The sequence below is a fragment of the Physeter macrocephalus genome, unplaced genomic scaffold (assembly GCF_002837175.3).
Source record: "Physeter macrocephalus isolate SW-GA unplaced genomic scaffold, ASM283717v5 random_379, whole genome shotgun sequence".
NCBI lineage: Eukaryota > Metazoa > Chordata > Mammalia > Artiodactyla > Physeteridae > Physeter > Physeter macrocephalus.
In genome coordinates, this window is record NW_021145665.1 from 32900 (window position 1) to 49541 (window position 16642).

The 16642-nt window shown below is 55.6% G+C and overlaps 3 protein-coding genes across 6 annotated transcripts in view; 2 read left to right on the forward strand and 1 right to left on the reverse strand.

The window, feature by feature from the left end:
- Nucleotides 1-1177: 1177 nt before the first annotated feature.
- Nucleotides 1178-5298, forward strand: SLC39A1 (solute carrier family 39 member 1). 2 transcript variants are annotated; one of them, XM_007130275.4, is made up of 4 exons: nucleotides 1178-1259; nucleotides 1987-2205; nucleotides 2365-2495; nucleotides 3647-5298. In XM_007130275.4, the coding sequence occupies exons 2-4, from the start codon at nucleotides 2019-2021 to the stop codon at nucleotides 4301-4303; spliced, it is 975 nt and encodes a 324-aa protein (XP_007130337.1). In that variant the 5' UTR covers nucleotides 1178-1259; nucleotides 1987-2018; the 3' UTR covers nucleotides 4304-5298. The 2 variants fall into 2 exon arrangements, with proteins under 2 accessions (XP_007130337.1, XP_028341155.1); XM_028485354.1 differs by lacking the exon at nucleotides 1178-1259 and adding an exon at nucleotides 1704-1721.
- Nucleotides 5299-5797: 499 nt separating this feature from the next.
- CRTC2 (CREB regulated transcription coactivator 2) lies at nucleotides 5798-15403 on the forward strand. Of its 3 annotated transcripts, none has more exons than XM_055082937.1 (14): nucleotides 5798-6053; nucleotides 8796-8897; nucleotides 8973-9086; nucleotides 9673-9737; nucleotides 10359-10427; nucleotides 10597-10700; nucleotides 10777-10830; nucleotides 11002-11066; nucleotides 11165-11214; nucleotides 11346-11590; nucleotides 11953-12359; nucleotides 13675-13944; nucleotides 14464-14650; nucleotides 14782-15403. In XM_055082937.1, the coding sequence occupies exons 1-14, from the start codon at nucleotides 5901-5903 to the stop codon at nucleotides 15000-15002; spliced, it is 2106 nt and encodes a 701-aa protein (XP_054938912.1). In that variant the 5' UTR covers nucleotides 5798-5900; the 3' UTR covers nucleotides 15003-15403. The 3 variants fall into 3 exon arrangements, with proteins under 3 accessions (XP_054938912.1, XP_054938914.1, XP_054938913.1); XM_055082939.1 differs by having other exon boundaries at nucleotides 5800-6053; nucleotides 10801-10830; XM_055082938.1 differs by lacking the exon at nucleotides 5798-6053 and adding an exon at nucleotides 6258-6338.
- Nucleotides 15404-16422: 1019 nt separating this feature from the next.
- The window catches only part of LOC129391872 (serine/arginine repetitive matrix protein 1-like), a 1145-nt gene continuing 925 nt past the window's right edge, over nucleotides 16423-16642 (reverse strand). Inside the window, exon 3 of the mRNA XM_055082936.1 lies at nucleotides 16423-16541. Within this exon, the coding sequence (XP_054938911.1) occupies nucleotides 16423-16541 (119 nt within the window). The remainder of the gene's footprint in view (nucleotides 16542-16642) is intronic.

The window sequence follows — 16642 nt, forward strand, 5'->3', positions numbered from 1 at the left end:
CCGCTCCACGGCATGTGGGATCTTCCCGGACCGGGGCACGAACCCGCGTCCCCTGCATTGGCAGGCGGACTCTCAACCACTGCGCCACCAGGGAAGCCCTTCCCTTTTCTTAAGGAAGTTGCTGGCCTGCATTTCCAGAGCCTTCTCAGAGGCATCACCTTGTCCCTTCTTTAGGTGAGGCCTTTTCACATTTGCAAAAAAAAATAGACTGACCCCCCCCTTTATTTTCCTCCTTTGCACCCTACCCTCCCATGAGACTAGAAGAGAATTCGGATAGCACAGTTATGTGGGCCAAGAGAATCCAGGCTAAGGAAGCAGTGAAGGTCCAGAGTAGAAAATACTTTGGTTCATTCAAGGAACAGAAAAGAGAAAGGAGGCCAACAGGGCTGGAGGGAGAGAAGTTGGAGAGTTCCAGATGAGATTGGAGAGAACCCTGGCCAGATGCCTCGAGGCACGGTAAGGCTGATAAGCTGGAGTGTGCCGAGAGAATCTCCTCACTGAGTGGGGTTTCAGCAACCTCTGAGAAGGGTCCCACCAGTTTTTTACCCACTTGCAGGCAGAAGGCTGCAGGGAAGTCAGCTCCGGCCATTGGTAGTTTAAGAAGGGTTGATTTTCAAGAAATACCCTCAGTTTGCTATTCCCCTTTTCCAATTCTTCCTTGTCTTTTTTCTTCCTTGTGGGTGCTGGCGAGGGAGTCAAGCAAGGAAGTCAGTCCTAAGAAGGGAATGCTTTCCCTTTGGTGCCCAGGTGCACAGAAGGGGATCTTAGAATCTTCTAAGAGAGATAAGAAGACTTCGGCCCAAGACCAGGCAGATATCCTCAGAGATGTGGGAGGCGGAAGACTTGGGAATGCGGGGGTTGGGTATGGAGCACCAGCCTTGACCGCAGGGTTTCTAGCTTCCTCTTGTAGAATCTTCAAAGGATCGGAAGCCTTCGTTGACCGGCCACGTTCGCCGGTCAGACCTCCACCACAGCGCCCCAGGCCCTCAGCCCCTCAGCCCCTAGGTGCTCTCCGAATTCCCTTCCCTTGCCCCGCCCCGCTTGTCTTCGCCTCAGCCGGGCTCTGGCTGCTGGTCTCTGATTGCTCCTAGCTCACGTCACTCCCAGTCTGGCCCCGCCCTCTGGGCGCTGTCATTGGCCACTGGGGGGGGGTCGGTACGCCGCGGCTGCGGGAGGAGGGGTAAACGATGGGGAGGGGGCGGGAATTCCCGACTGGAGGCCGGAACTGAGCGGATGCCTTGTAGTGAGACCCTCGAGAGGTGAGTGCGGGATCCCAGAAAGCGGGATCCGGGTCGGCCGCCCAGGCTTCTCGGGGCCTACGAGCCGGAGTCCGGGCTCTCACATTCTTCTTCAGCTTCCCGGCACGCTGGCGGCCTCAGACCCCGCCTCCCGGAGCCCGGACTTCCAGACACCGCCCTCAGTTGTTGGGTCAGCCCGTCCCGGTACCCCAGACGCCCAGGGCCCCTCTTCGGTCGTTTGCCCCGACATCCCAGCCTGTGGCCTGAAATGGTCGCTCTCTGCTCTCGGGGGGAATGGCGCTGGGGAAATGGGAGCGGGAGAGCACCCCAGCTCTCCCTGTTCAGGTGGTCCACGAAGCTACCCATGACATCTCTCCCTGAACCCTCTTCGCTTCATCCATTCCTTCCTGGAAAGGAGGCTTGACCTCTCCTTTGCTTAGAGGATCCCAGCTCTCTAGTTTTCTGGGAGCTCCGCGTGAAAGGGTAATGAGATATCCACACAGTCCTCATGCCTCAGTTTCCCCCTTGCTAGGTCCCTGAATAAGTCACTTGAAAACGTCACTTGAAAGGGATAAAGTCTGAGGGGAAAGAGGGATATTCCCAGTACAGGAGTGGATGAGTCACACTGGGATAGCGAAGGTCACAGAGTGGCTGGGGTGAGGGAGCTGCATTCTGCTGACCAGCCTTCCCCTTTCCTTGGCCCCATATTTCCCTAGTGACCACTCCCCCACTCCCCCTGTCTTCCTAGGTCTGAGAGTCATTGGAGCTACCACAGCCACCATGGGGCCCTGGGGAGAGCCAGAGCTCCTGGTGTGGCGCCCCGAGGCAGCAGCGTCGGAGCCCGCAGTGCCCGTGGGACTGGAGGTGAAGTTGGGGGCCCTGGTGCTGCTGCTGGTGCTCACGCTCCTCTGCAGTCTAGTGCCCATCTGTGCGCTGCGCCGGCCCGGCGCTAGCCCTGAAGCCTCAGGTGAGCCTCTTCTTTTCCCTGCTGCCATGGATGCTTGGAGGAGGGAAGGCTCTGGGGCTGAGGAAGGTGACCTAAGAGGGGACGGCAAGAGTGACCGTTGCTTAGGTTGGGTAGTGGGGCTCATTTGCTCATTCCCTTCTATGCTCCACTCCTGCCCAGCCTCCCGCCAAAAAGCCCTGAGCTTGGTAAGCTGCTTTGCGGGTGGTGTCTTTCTGGCCACATGTCTCCTGGACCTGCTGCCTGACTACCTGGCTGCCATAGATGAGGCCCTGGCGGCCCTGCATGTGACGGTGAGCTCCGGTCATCTGCATGTGACCCTGTGTATGTGGTGTTCAGTCACATACCTCTAGGAGCGGTGGTTTGTATGGATCTGTCCGTGTGTCACTCCACGACTGTATGGAAGGCTCTTGGCATGTGACCCCATGAGCTGTGATTTTTAGTCATAGAGTGTAAGTCTTTCTGTAGGTTCTCACCCCCTCAGTCTCTATGTGACCCCTACGTACCCTTTGTGACAGTGTGAGGAACCCTGTTACCAGGTGTGTGACCTGTCTGTAGGTTTCTCTAGTTTCAGCCTCCAGGAAGTTCATAGTCCTCCAAGAATCATCTTCACCCTTCACCCTTTCCTGAAGGGCTGGAGATAGAGGTCCCTACAGGCCTGGGACAGGTAGGAAGCAATTTTCAGGGACCCGGTGTTGCTGACCAAAAGGCTACATAACCCAAGGAAGTAGGATGTGGGGAAGATCAAGTCCAAGGCATAGGACAGTCTTATTGGAAAAACTGAGACAATTGGAGGAACTGAGGAAGTAACCCTGAATGTAACTGTTTGTCTGTGACTGAGTGACTTGTGTCTCTGTGTGACTGTGTGTAAGCCTGATTGTCCCTGTGACAGTATGTGGCTCTGTGTGTGAGCATTTGGGAAAGTGGGCCAATGTGTGGCCTACATGTGACACTTGGTGTCCATCTACCTCAGTGACTTTCAGCTGGGGGTGGTTTTGCCCACCCCTGTCATCCTCCCACCCTCACCCCCCACCTCCCCAGGAAACATTCGGTAATGTCTGGAGACATTTTTGGTTGTCCCAACTCAGGGAGGGAGGGCTTGCTACTGGCATCTAATGGGTATAGGTTAGGGATGCTGCTAAACATCCTACAGTGCACAGGACAGCCCTCTACATCAAAGAATTATCCAATCCAAAATGTTAATAGTACTAAAGTTGAGAAACCATGATCTACATGTAACACTGGGAGTGACACCATAATTGTACGGTTGTGTGTCATTCTGTGTCTATGGCACCAAGTGACTATATTTTTGTGTAACTGAGAGTAGCTCTGTGTGTGGGACCCCAGGTCTGTGTAACTGGAACTCCACTAAACTCTGCATCTGACTCTTCCTCCCCATTCTTGGCCTGTCTCCTGAAGTCCACGCTGTCCCCTTTGCCCACAGCTCCAGTTCCCCCTACAAGAGTTCATCCTGGCCATGGGCTTCTTCCTGGTCCTGGTGATGGAGCAGATCACACTGGCTTACAAGGAACAGTCGGGGCCACCACCTCGAGAGGAGATGAGGGCTTTGCTGGGAACAGCGAATGGTGGGCTGCAGCACTGGCATGACAGACCAGAGGTCCCACAGGCAGGTCGAGCCCCAGCAGCCCCCTCGGCCCTGCGTGCCTGTGTATTGGTCTTCTCCCTGGCCCTGCATTCAGTGTTTGAGGGGCTGGCAGTGGGGCTGCAGCGAGACCGGGCTCGGGCCATGGAGTTGTGCCTGGCTTTGCTGCTCCACAAGGGTATCCTGGCAGTCAGCTTATCCCTGCGGCTGCTGCAGAGCCACCTGCGAGCACAGGTGGTGGCTGGCTGTGGGATCCTCTTCTCATGCATGACACCCCTGGGCATTGGACTGGGTGCAGCTCTGGCAGAGTCAGCAGGGCCACTGCACCAGCTGGCCCAGTCTGTGCTGGAGGGCATGGCGGCTGGCACCTTTCTCTATATCACCTTCCTGGAAATCCTGCCCCAGGAGCTGGCCACTTCTGAGCAGAGAATCCTCAAGGTCATTCTGCTCCTAGCAGGCTTTGCCCTGCTCACTGGCCTGCTCTTTATCCAAGTCTAGGGGGCTCCAAGATAACGCATGGGAGGTTGGGTATCATGTGCCCTTGACCTTCCTTCCCCTCTCCCAGTGTATGGGGAATAGGAAGGAGTGGGGAAGGGAGGTATTGAGGACCAAAGAGTTCTCTGGGAGGTAAGGATGGAGCCTTGGGGACTATTTGGCCAATGAGAGGGAAGTGGGCAGACAGGAGCCTGGCTCCCAGGCCCAAGGGACAAAAGATGGTCAAGTCACTAGAGACATGATCAAGGGACATTAGTATTGGGGAAGACACTGAGTGCTGGTATCAGGGATCAGACACTACACACAGGGACAAGCTGATAGTTGGGAGGCCAGAGGTGGGTACCCAGCTGCTGTGGGATAGAGGTATAGAGAGGGCATAGGCCCAGAGTCAGCAGTCCTGTTGGTTCTAGCCCATTTCAGCCCTCTGTCACTTGGAGTGGACCCCTCCAACTTTTCTTAGCTCCTACTTTCCTATCTATCTTCCTCTTCCCTTCTCCCAGGGGACTAGTGCCAAATGGCATCTTCCTGCCAGTTTTGGTACCTTCTCTGGCTTCTCCAGTCCTGGTCACTCCTGTATTTTTAAAGTGCCAAATAAATCCCCTCCCTCTTTCTCAAAGCACAAGTGATGGCACTGAGCCCTGCCCAGCACCTCAGTGGAAGGGGTCTGCTTGCTCTTTGTTTTGGTCCCAGATTGTGGGGTGGGACAGAAATGTTTGCTGAGGTGGGGTGGGGGGCAGGTTGGCAGAGCTACTGTCCCCCACTACTGCTGCACCCTACGAATTCTGAAAATGGACATGGTGCCCCGTGCCTAGATGATAAACACTGAGATGCCAAAACTTTTTTTATACCAGAGGATCCCAAGGGGGAAGGGGAAGGCTCGCCCCCAGGGTTATTTTTTGGGGCGGGAGGGCTGTGCATAGGGCCATATTCTCTAGAATCTATTTTACTAACTGACCTGTTTTGGGACATGTTACCCAAATAAAACAAGTTTCTACACATCTGTACGGTATCTGATTCATTTGTCTTGGGAAAGGGGTGGGCACATGGCAAGTCTGAGAGGGCCTGACTCCCAGATGTTTAGGGCTGTTTGAATATCCCTGATCTCACTGTTTTCATTCAGGCCCCTCTAGTTCCCTTCCCTGGAGATGACCAAATTTTTCCTCTTGTCTCTTCCTGCTTCCTTCCCTGTCTCCACCCCTTCCTTTCCTTTCCTCTCTTTAATCCCTCACCCCTTCGCGTTTGTAGGCTCGGGACCAATGCAGAACTACTCTTCCCAGTTTGCCCCGCGCAGGGAGGAACCTAGAGGGAGGAGCAAAGTCCCCGGTTCCCGGAGTCAACAGGGCAGCTGGGAAATGGTGTCCATTTCCTCTCCCGTATTGCGTGACTGGGGCTGCGAAGGAGTCACGTAAACAAACTATAATTCCCGGCGGTCCCCGCGCGCAGCAGGTCAGGGCTAGGCTGGGGCCGGGTTCGCGGTGCTCGCTGAGGCGGTGGCGGCGGCGGCGGCGGCGGCGGCTACGGCTGGAAGAGCCGGGTCGGGGCCCGCGGCGGAGGCCGTGGCTTGTATTGGGAAGGTGGCGGGGAGGGACGCGGGAGGAAGATGGCGACGTCGGGGGCGAACGGGCCCGGCTCGGCCACGGCCTCAGCTTCCAATCCACGCAAGTTTAGTGAGAAGATCGCGCTGCAGAAGCAGCGTCAGGCCGAGGAGACGGCGGCCTTCGAGGAGGTGATGATGGACATCGGCTCCACCCGGGTGAGGGGCCGCGCCGGCAAGCGGGAGCGGAGCAGAGCACTTCTCGAGCGGGGAGCCGAGAGGCGGGGCGGGGGCGGGTGCCGCAGCGAAGGAGGCGGAACGCGGCAGGGGTAGCGGGCGCCGCCGTCCGGGAGGCACGGGTGGAGGGCCGGGGGGCAGGAAGACGGGTTTTGCGGGAGGAGGTCGAAACTCCAGAGAGGCTGGAGGGTTTGGGAACGAATGGGAGCTGAGAAAGTGAGGCAGGAATGGACAGAGAGAGGAGATGGTCTCCGAAGCCCGGCGGAGGTAGGAGGTGGGTGGTCCTTGTGTATCTCTGATTGAGTTCTCTCAGGGACTTTGCTGAAGCATCTTCTATGTTGGGTTATGGGGTTGGGGGATGGCCTGCTTGCCCTCGTCTGGCTCCTCTCAGTTGGTGATCTCCTCTCATCTGGTCCCTCTGCCCTGTTGTGCTACTCTCGGCAGTTAGTATCTCCGGGAAAGGGCCCCTTGAGTGGTTTGAACGGCAGCGCTGGGTATAGTGGGGCAGGAAGTCCCCTCCTGCGTCCCGTCCCTTTGCTTCCTTTTTCAAATACTTCTTGTGGTTTCCTGACGTGGATGAAGGTGAGGTCCATTGCTCACAGACTGGTGGTATTTTGCCCTGGCTGCCTTGGAGGAGAGATAGGGCTTTGGATCTCGAAAGGGGGTAACCAGTTGGCTATAGGTTATGTGGAACCTGATGGTTAGCTGAACTTTCTAGAGAGATGATTGTTTTGTGGGTCAGGTATGGGGTGCCTTGGAGGGTCTTCTGTGTATAGGGAATATTCATTCCTGGGAAGTTCCAGAAAGAAGGAATCCTGGCGGCCTTGCTTCTGAAGCCCCCTGATCTTGGTTTCTTGCTTCCCAGGGCTGGATGTCAGAGAGAGAGAAGGGTGGGAGTTTGCCCAGCTGGTATGCAGTCCTAATTTAGGGACACATTATTCTCAAAACAGCAGGTGAGGATATTGCAGTGATCCCTTATGGCAGGGAGCTAGAAGGAATTTAAGTGGTGATGGATGGCCGAACATAAATACCACATTTCAAAGTTCTTTCTGCTCGTCTGACTGCCTTTGATTGAACCTGCCTATGACTGTAACTCCGGTTGTATTTTTGTGTGTGTCTCCCTTGACTCTGTTAGTCTTTTTTGTGTTTTTTACTCTTTTGAGTCTCTAGAGACCATGTGTCCTAGTTTTGGGGAGTCAGAACAGAGAAAGTTAGGTGAGGGAGCAAATCGTGTGTGTGTGTGTGTGTGCATAACCCCCTCTAACCGCCGTGAGGATCATGATCTAACTGTGGACTGTCCCCCCTTTAGGAGCTTTTGATCAAAGTGGGGGCAGAGGCAGGAAGGTGGGTCAGAGGCGGACCTCCATCTGACAGCGGAGGAATGGTGGGATCTTAGGGCTTATAGGTACAAACAAAAGGTCAAAACTGGGCCTTCTTTCTTTGTGGTGCCTTGGTCTGTCAAAAGGTCCCCTCCAGTCACCTTTCCCCTGTTGGGTAACTTTTCTTCTGCACATAAAAAAATCTAGTGGGCATACATGTCCAGGGCCTGGGGACCCAAGAGTCTAAAGCTAGGGATTAGAGACCTGGAGCTCAGCCTGTTATCTGGCCAGCTGGGAGGTCTCATTTGAGGCAGATGAGGCCTTTGGGGCCTATACTCCTGGAAGCTGGGGTTATCATGTATATTAGTAGCAGTCTTGAAGTGGCCCAAAGGTCAGCATAGTGCCTGCTAAACTCACTGGACTGACCTCTTGGAACAGAAAGTCAGTTCTGTTGTTGGCCTATGCACAACGGTGTGACCCCTGGAAGCTCTTAGAATCTTAACCACTCATCAGCTGCCCTGGGTCTCCTTATTTGTCTGGGGTGGCAGTAGCTGAGTCTTAGAAGTAGGTGCTCACCTCTCACAGAGGGACATGAGACTTTTAGGCAGACTAAAACCATGCTAGGCTGAGGGTTGTGTTGTCTTACTCCAGTGCCAGACGTATCTCCCCAAAGTGAGGATGAGGCCAAGGAGACGGCTCTGGGCCAGGCTGGAGTGGGCTACTGCTTTTCTCACCCCCATTCTCCAGGCTCCCCTACCAATTCAGGGGCTTTAGAACTAGGTAGAAGAATGCTTCTTTGTTTTGGCACTGTTTTTCCAGTTAGAAGAGCCATCATTCCTTAGTTGTTTTAGTTTGGGAGGTACAGGCTCTGTGTAGCCTTCCTGAGGAGGGGCATATGGCAGAGCCCAGAAGCTTATGCCTGCCCTCCAGAGTGGGGAGGAAAGAGGCTGGCAGCTATGGCTCTGTGGCATCCACCTGTGGCCCTTCCTTTGTCTTCCAGTTAGTCCTGGACACATCTGGAAGGGAAAGCAGAGGTGCCTAATAGTCACCCTTCCCCAGGAGATAACCCATGTGACTAGCCTAGGGGCTCCTGGCGACCCCTCAGGGACTCTGTTTAGACTGATGCCGACTAGGACAGGCCCTGAGCAGAGTTTCAGGCTCCACCTGGCAGGGTGATGCCAGGCATTAGTGATAGCATTGATGGGGGCAGCCTGAGGAAGAGCTAGGGCAGATTGTTTGCACCAGGTCTCAGTGGACCTTCTCCCCAATACTGGCTTTTCTTCTGGCAGATCTCTTAAAAGCAGCAGCAATAGTAGCATGTCCTGGAGACAGGGATGGCAAGGGTGGCCACAGGAACAGTGCTCAGGACCCTCCCTGACATTCCCATTTGTCCTACATGTCTCAGTTACAGGCCCAAAAACTGCGACTGGCATACACAAGGAGCTCCCATTATGGTGGCTCTCTGCCCAACGTGAACCAGATTGGCTGTGGCCTGGCTGAGTTCCAGGTGAGTGGACACCAGCTGGGGGAGTGCAGGCTCTCACGCAGCTCCCTCTGTTGACTTGCCTGTCTCTTTTGGCAGAGCCCCCTCCACTCCCCTTTGGATTCATCCCGGAGCACTCGGCACCACGGGCTGGTGGAACGGGTGCAGCGAGATCCCCGAAGAATGGTGTCCCCACTTCGCCGCTACCCCCGCCACATATCCTTCACTGAGGGGCTGCGGAGTCTGGAGGGCAGTGGGGTGGGGCTCCTCAGGAACTCATGGTAGGAAAAGGGACCTGAAGTGTTGTCCAGTGCCATCCTGCGGGAGGTCTCCTTTACCCAGGTTCCCTGAAAAGTGACATTTGGTGTGTGTTTCAGCACTGGCTCCTGTGACAGGGAGCTGCCCCTCCTGAGACTGTGTCCTCCATCTCTGGCTGGCACTGACCGTCCTCACTTCAGCTTGCTCTTGGCTGCTAGAGGCAGGGCTCCCTGATATGTCTCATGCTACAGGGATTTTGCTTCCCTCCTGCTCACATTTCTGTTCTTAGCTTTCAGTCTCAGAGACCTCCACAGACTGTCTCCCCCAAGCCCTGTCTAGATATTCACCTATATTTTCCAGCTTCTCTAGGCCTGATTCCTTTTTTCTCTTCCATTCTTTGCCCCTTTTGTTGCCCCTTGTAGAGGAGGAGAAAGGTGTTTGTTTCTTGAAACAACTCATCTGCAGCCTTCTGTTATTTTTCTCTCATCTGGTCTCTCTCCCATCCACCCCCTTCTCACTTTTTCCCTTAACTGGTGCTCTTCACATTGACAGCTCTCCCTATAGTCCTGCCTACTTATCTCCTCCCCCGGAGTCCAGCTGGCGGAGGTCAGTGTCCAGGGCGGGCAGGATCTCCTGCCCACTCTCTGACTTGTCTCTGGCGGGAGCTGGGGTTGGGTCTGGGCCTGCTGGGCCAGGCTTTCAGTAGTACCTCCTCCCGTAATGGCAGGGCTGGGAGGGGTGGGGGTAGGTGGAGTAGGTGGGTCAGAGTCCAGTCTTGGCCCTGTTGACACGTGTGGCCAAGCCTCCCAGTCCAGCCAGAGCAGGACTAATGGCAGCTGGGGTGTGTGGGGGGGAGGGGAGAATGGTAGGGTGGCAGGTGAAAATGGCTGCCTCCTGTCAAGAGTGGGTGCCAGGTGCAGTGTTCTGGCATTCAGGTTTCTGAACCCTTCCCCTGTCCATCTCATCCCTAAGACTCATACCCAGCACAGTTGCTGGGCTCCAGGATTCCTATTCAGCTTGTCCTGGCAGAGAGGAGTTATTTCCAGATCTCCTAGGTTGTTTGGGGAGAGGGTTCACGGATCACGGATATCAGCAGAACCAGAAAGAAAGAGGCATGATTATCCTGGGTGCCCAGCCCTCTTGGCTGCCCCACACTTTCCAACCCCCATGCCTGCCCTCTGGTCCATTGCTAGCCTTGCTCCTCATCACTTTGTTTTTCCATCCCAGGACAATGCCCTGGGGCAATTTCCCTGCAGAGAAGGGGCAGTTGTTTCGACTACCATCTGCACTTAACAGGTGATGGCCCTTGCCTTCTTTAGGCCACATCTCTCTTATCTGTAGTTTCTGGGGCCCTGCTCTCTCACCCCACCCTGTCCCAGCCCAGCTAGTGTTTTCCCCTGCTGAGCAGGGCATGAGGACCAGGAAGACCGTCACAGGTGCCAGCTCATCTCTTTTCCCCCCACAGGACAAGCTCTGACTCTGCCCTTCACACAAGTGTGATGAACCCCAGCCCTCAGGACACTTATCCAGGCCCTGCACCCCCTAGCGTCCTGCCCAGCCGCCGTGGAGGTAAGTGGCCATGTCCCAGGGGAGGGAGTAGCCGTGGAGCTTTTGTTTGAAGCAGGTAGGCAAGTGGGCACTGCAGCCAGCTCCGCCGTATCCTTTGCAGGTTTTCTGGATGGCGAAATGGACTCCAAAGGTATGTGTTCCTCACCGCGTTTGATATGTGCGGGTACTGAATGCCAGAGAATCTCTGGGCTGGTGTTGGGAGCTTTGTTCAGGGCCAGGGAGTGGGAGCCCTTCCACCTGCGTCTGCTTCCTGTCCTGCCTTCTTCTTCAACCCTCTCATCACCAGTCTTTCTCTTTCAAGTCCCTGCTATTGAGGAGAACTTGCCAGATGACAAGCATTTGCTGAAACCGTGGGATGCTAAGAAGGTAGGCGTGGCCCACTGTTCTTCTTTCCATGGGGCGGGTCTTCAGGGTCCTCCACTGAGTTCTGTCCTCATCTGCCACCTTCTTCCTCCTCTCCTCAGCTGTCCTCATCCTCCTCCCGACCTCGGTCCTGTGAAGTCCCTGGAATTAAGTACGTATCTCTCTTGAGGTTGGCTGAGCGGGTGGAGGAGGGAAGCAAAGGGAAATGTGGAAGGCTGATCTCTGCTCTTCCCTGACCACTGCCCCCCACCCCCATTTACATCTTTTCCTCTCCTTCCCCAGCATCTTTCCATCTCCTGACCAGCCTGCCACTGTGCCTGTCCTCCCACCTGCCATGAACACGGGAGGCTCCCTACCTGACCTCACCAACCTGCACTTTCCCCCACCGCTGCCCACCCCCCTGGACCCAGAGGAGACAGTCTACCCCAGCCTGAGTGGGGGCAACAGTACCTCCAATTTGACCCACACCATGACCCACCTGGGCATCAGTGGGGGCCTGGGCCTGGGCCCAGGCTATGATGCACCAGGTGAGTGGCTGTCTTGGCTGTGTGTCCCTGGGGTGCTGTCTAGCTGGAGGGACGAAGGGGTGGGAGGCTCGAGCACCTTGGGATTCTCCTGTGACTGCCCACACCAGCCCTTCACCTGTGTACCCCAGGATTCCCTCACAGCAGTTTTCTGCCAGTGAGAACTGGTAGGTGTGGCTTTTCCTAGAAAGAAGATGGAGAGCAACCCCCAAGCGGGCAATGCCATCCTGACTGTCAGGGACAGAGTAGGGAGGACATTGTGTTGCCACTTCCATAGTCTGGCCACTGCTACCCATTCTGGGCAGAAAGGGGCCCAGTTCCCATCAGTAATGTTGGCATCTCTGGTTTTTTGTCTGTGCCTACAGGACTTCATTCACCTCTCAGCCACCCATCCTTGCAGTCTTCCCTAAGCAATCCCAACCTCCAGGCTTCCCTGAGCAGTCCTCAGCCCCAGCTCCAGGGCTCCCACAGTCACCCCTCACTGCCTGCCTCCTCCTTGGCCCGCCATGCACTGCCCACCACCTCCCTGGGTCACCCCTCACTCAGCGCCCCGGCCCTCTCCTCCTCCTCTTCCTCCTCTTCTGCTTCATCTCCGGTGCTGGGTGCCCCCCCTTACCCAGCTTCTACCCCTGGGGCCTCCCCCCGCCACCGCCGTGTGCCCCTCAGTCCCCTGAGTTTGCCCGCGGGCCCAGCCGACGCCAGAAGGTCCCAACAGCAACTACCCAAACAGTTTTCGCCAACAATGTCACCCACCTTGTCTTCCATCACTCAGGTATGCGTGGCTGCCTTCCCTATATGTCTGTCTCCCTTCCCTTCCTTCTCTTGCCAAGTTCTCTCCCTCCCACCCTACTTTCCTCAAATACCTCTTCTTCTTAAATCCTGTACTCCTGGTGTCATCCATCCCCTTCCATTCCTCTGTCCTCTGCCTGCCCCACTCTTAGCCACCTTGTTTCCTGTTGGCTTAAGAATGCAAACCCTGGGGTTAAGTTTTCTGATTTCAAATCCTGGCCCCACCTCTTACTAGCAGTCTCCTTGGACAGTTATTTAACTTCTTTGAGCCTCAGCATCCTCATCTATAAAACCAGGACAGCAATGTAAGAATCAAAGGAAATCACATACGGAAAGTACGCAGCACCATGCCTAGCCCAGGTGCACGCTCGACAAATGATAGCTTGTCCTTTCCCTTTTCTCTCTTTTTTGTTCCTATCCTTCTTTCCTTGTCTGTCTTTTTTCTCCTGCCTCCATCCTGTCCCATCCCCTCTCCCATCTCCTCTCCTTCTTTCATAGATTTCATAGACTCAGAGACTGTCAGAGGATGGAGCCCAGTCCCTTCATCTTATAGATGAGGAGGCTGGGGCCCAGAAGGAAAGTGACTTTTCCAAGTTTACACAGCATGTTAGGGAAGAGTTGGGACCATTACTAAAAATTCTTGGTTTAGGGTTTTTTCTTCAATGTTAACATTCTTAGCTCTTCCGTCCTTCCCCATACTTCTCCCTTTTCTGTTCTCTCTGCTCCCCTTCTTTCACCCTAATGCTCTTCTTCCCCTCTCCTCTGCCCTACTTTCCCTTTCTTTCTCTGTTGTTCTTGCCTGGAATGTGTGTTCTATGTTCCATCTTTATGCAGGTCCCCTTTTCTGTAGGAAAGATTGAGGTCAGGCCAGCAAGGTCTCTGCTTTCTGGGAACTTGGAGTAAAGCCTAACCTCCCTCCTTCCCTCCTTCCTCGCACAGTCCCTCTGGCCTCTTCAAGGCTTTAGAACAGCCATCCTCAAGGTCACTGTTGTGTGATCAGTCACTTGTGAGGTGTGTCACAAGTAGTTGATTACTAACAGTAGTTAAAGTACCAAGGTTTAGGAATAGTTGACTCCTGGAGTGGATTCAAAATTATCCTTGTGTTAACCTCTCTCAGTCACTTTCATCCTGAGATGCATTTTTGAGAGTAGTTGCACCCCAGTGATGCCCAATGGAACGGTTTTGGGTTTGTGTTGACAATGGTCGCAGCTTAAAAGGGTGGGAAGCCCTAACAAAGAGCTCCTCTCAGGGGGCACATTGAGGGGTAAGCTTCCCCCTTTCTCCTCGCTTTTCTTCAGGGCGTCGCCCTGGACACCAGTAAGCTGCCCAGTGACCAGCGGCTGCCTCCATACCCGTACAGTCCCCCAAGTTTGGTTCTGCCCACCCAGCCACCCACCCCAAAGCCTCTGCAGCAGCCAGGGCTGCCCTCTCAGGCCTGCTCAGTGCAGCCCTCCGGTGGGCAGCCCCCAGGCAGGCAGCTGCACTATGGGACACTGTACCCACCCAGCCCCAGTGGGCATGGGCAACAGTCTTACCACCGGCCGATGAGTGACTTCAACATGGGGAACGTGAGTACCCGGGTCCCTAGCTCAGAAGCAGGGGAGGGGCTGGGAGTGGGCTAAAAGAGCCTGAGTGGTATCGAGGGGGGCATTTTGAACTGGGAGATCTAGGTGGGGGAGAGCCTTCTTACCTGCCCCCAGGTAACACAGTACCGCCAACTTGGGGCTCCTCTCTTCCTGCATTTGACCCCGACTCCTGCCCCTCTCCCCCAGCTACCTCCGCGCAGCTTGCTCTTTGATGACTACTGCTTTGACCCGTTGTCTTCCTGGCACGCGCATGCTCTGTCCCAGTAGGTACGGTGCCCACACCTACTTTGGGCCCCGTGCTCACTTCTTTCGCTGTGCTTGTGGCCATCTCCCGCTGTCTCTGCTTTTGTTCCCATGGTGGAGGTGGGAAGCGGGGTAGGGTAGGGGGAGGTGTATGAAGATTACTGGGCAAAGAGGATGTGTTAGCAGAGCTAGGCAAAGGCAGGCAGAACCACCCTGTTCTGAAGCCCACTTTCTCAAGGCCTGTGTGTGTGTCCACAGCTGGAGCAGTTCAGCATGGAGAACCCATCAACCAGCCTGGCGCTGGATCCCCCTGGCTTTTCCGAAGGGCCTGGATTTTTAGGGGGTGAGGGGCCAGTGAGTGGCCCCCAGGACCCCCATGCCCTCAACCACCAGAACTTAACCCACTGTTCCCGCCATGGCTCAGGGCCTAACATCATCCTCACAGGTAAGAGGTGTGGGTGGTGATGGGGGATGGAAGGAGGGTGTGATACATTTGGTGGCGCAGCAGGAGACTGAGGGGGTCTTGGAAGAGTTCGCAAGGCATGGGGTCCTCACTCGTCTCTTCTCCCCACACAGGAGACCCTTCCCCCGGTTTCTCTAAGGAGATTTCAGCGGCCCTGGCTGGAGTGCCTGGTTTTGAGGTGTCAGCAGCTGGGCTGGAGCTGGGGCTGGGGCTGGAGGAGGAGCTGCGCATGGAGCCGCTGGGCCTGGAGGGGCTCAACATGCTGAGCGACCCCTGTGCCCTTCTGCCTGACCCTGCTGTGGAGGACTCGTTCCGCAGTGACCGGTTGCAGTGAGGGCACCTCATCGACATCCCTCTTCTCGGCCCTGTCCCCCATCACTGTCCCTTTCCTCCCTTCCCCCTGGCCAGTAGAGACTTCACTCTCTGCCCCCAGATCCTCTTTCTAACATGAACGGAGGATCCCAAGAATGAGAAAAGGCAAGGGGTTTGTCCAGGTGACCCCTGAATTCTGCACAAGGGATGGGGCTTGGGGGAGCTCAAGGGAGGGCCTAAAGCACTTGTAACTTTGAACCGTCTGTCTGGAGGTCAGAGCCTGTTGGAAAGCAGGGGGTAGAGGGGAGCCCTGGAGGCAGGGCTTGTCCGGATGCCTAGGGGTGGGCAGTGCCAGCCCCTCCTCACCACTCTTCCCCTTGCAATGGAGGAGAGAGCCAGAGTGGATATTATTTTTTATTAAATATATTATGTTAATAAAAAAATCATATCAAACCCTTGGTGTCATTGGCTACTGTTTGGGATGCAGGTCGGGATCGAGGGAGTTCTTGGGGCACGGGCCCTCTCATCTGTATGCTTTTTGCGTTTTCTCAACACCATGTAGTTTTGTGGAGGGGCCCCCGAAGCCTCATAATTTGTACTCAGCATTGGACATAGGGGTGCAGCCTGGGCGTAGGCCCCCGGGGCAGCATATGCGCCCTCTCATCTGTCCAGGGCCTTGCTGCAGCATCAGGGAACAGGGGCTCTGACTGGCCAGACAAGTTACTGCTCTTTCTCAACCCTGAGGCCTGGCAGTGAGTCAGGAGATGAAGAGGTGACTGCTGGCTGAGCTCTCGGCTCTGGATTTTTCTGGTAGAATGATCCCAGTTTTCCTGGGGGTAGCTGGCCTCAGTGCTAAGGCTCCCAAGGAGAGAGGATTTAAAAACTACTGACGCCAGGTAGGTCTCAAGGTTGGCTCCCTCTTCTTTATGGCCCTTTCAGCCCAGAGGACCTGGAAGTTAGCTGTGGTACCTGGCCAGCCTCTGACCCCATGCTCCTAGGTCTCATTCCTGCTCCCTCACAATGCATGAATTCACTTCACCCTCCCCACTCTTCTCCACTCATTCATTCAGATGCTTGAGTGCTAACCTGTTCTAAAGAGGTTTCTTCTTTCTGGCTTGGGTTGCTAGCCCTCTGACCATCTGAGCTTCTGCCCTCTATTCTCTCCCCCATGCAGCACAGAAGAGTAGTGCCCCTTCTCCATTACTCCCACCTCTTCTGCTTTCCCACACCCTACAGTCCTGGCCTCTCCCTCTTTCCAAAACTGTTGTCATTTTCAGAAAAGAGAACTGAGAGCTCTGGCTTAGGCTGGAAGGGAATGCAGTGTGCCCTAAACCTGGAAGTAGGGGCAGCCACCTGGGTCTCTGCAAACTAGGCTTTCAGGGCCTTCACCCAGGCAGGAAAGCCACATCTGAGTAGGACCAAGGGTGGGACGGGAGCGCGCCTCAGACTTCAGGGGTCAGTGTCCTGCGGCAATGGTTGGTTGGTGGGAAGCCGTCTGGGTGCAAGGGGCCCTCCCAGCCGCCAGGGGTCGCGCTGCAGGCGGTCGGGCGCTGGGCAGGCGCTGCCAGGGGCACGGTCGCCGGCCCGAGAGGTTGGGGGTGGGGGGGAGCCGCGGCGCCCGCGGTCCGGGAGGGGGGAGGGGGGGTGGGGGGAGCAGAGAAA

What these genes read in the sequence shown, in the direction of transcription:
- SLC39A1 (XM_007130275.4), top strand. Translation starts at nt 2,019, where the DNA reads ATGGGGCCCTGGGGAGAGCCAGAGCTCCTGGTGTGGCGCCCCGAGGCA. An exon ending in CGCTAGCCCTGAAGCCTCAG is followed by an intron (nt 2,206 to 2,364) that starts GTGAGCCTCTTC and finishes ACTCCTGCCCAG; the next exon opens with CCTCCCGCCAAAAAGCCCTG. An exon ending in TGGCGGCCCTGCATGTGACG is followed by an intron (nt 2,496 to 3,646) that starts GTGAGCTCCGGT and finishes CTTTGCCCACAG; the next exon opens with CTCCAGTTCCCCCTACAAGA.
- CRTC2 (XM_055082937.1), top strand. Translation starts at nt 5,901, where the DNA reads ATGGCGACGTCGGGGGCGAACGGGCCCGGCTCGGCCACGGCCTCAGCT. An exon ending in GTGGCCTGGCTGAGTTCCAG is followed by an intron (nt 8,898 to 8,972) that starts GTGAGTGGACAC and finishes CTCTTTTGGCAG; the next exon opens with AGCCCCCTCCACTCCCCTTT. An exon ending in CCTTGTCTTCCATCACTCAG is followed by an intron (nt 12,360 to 13,674) that starts GTATGCGTGGCT and finishes GCTTTTCTTCAG; the next exon opens with GGCGTCGCCCTGGACACCAG.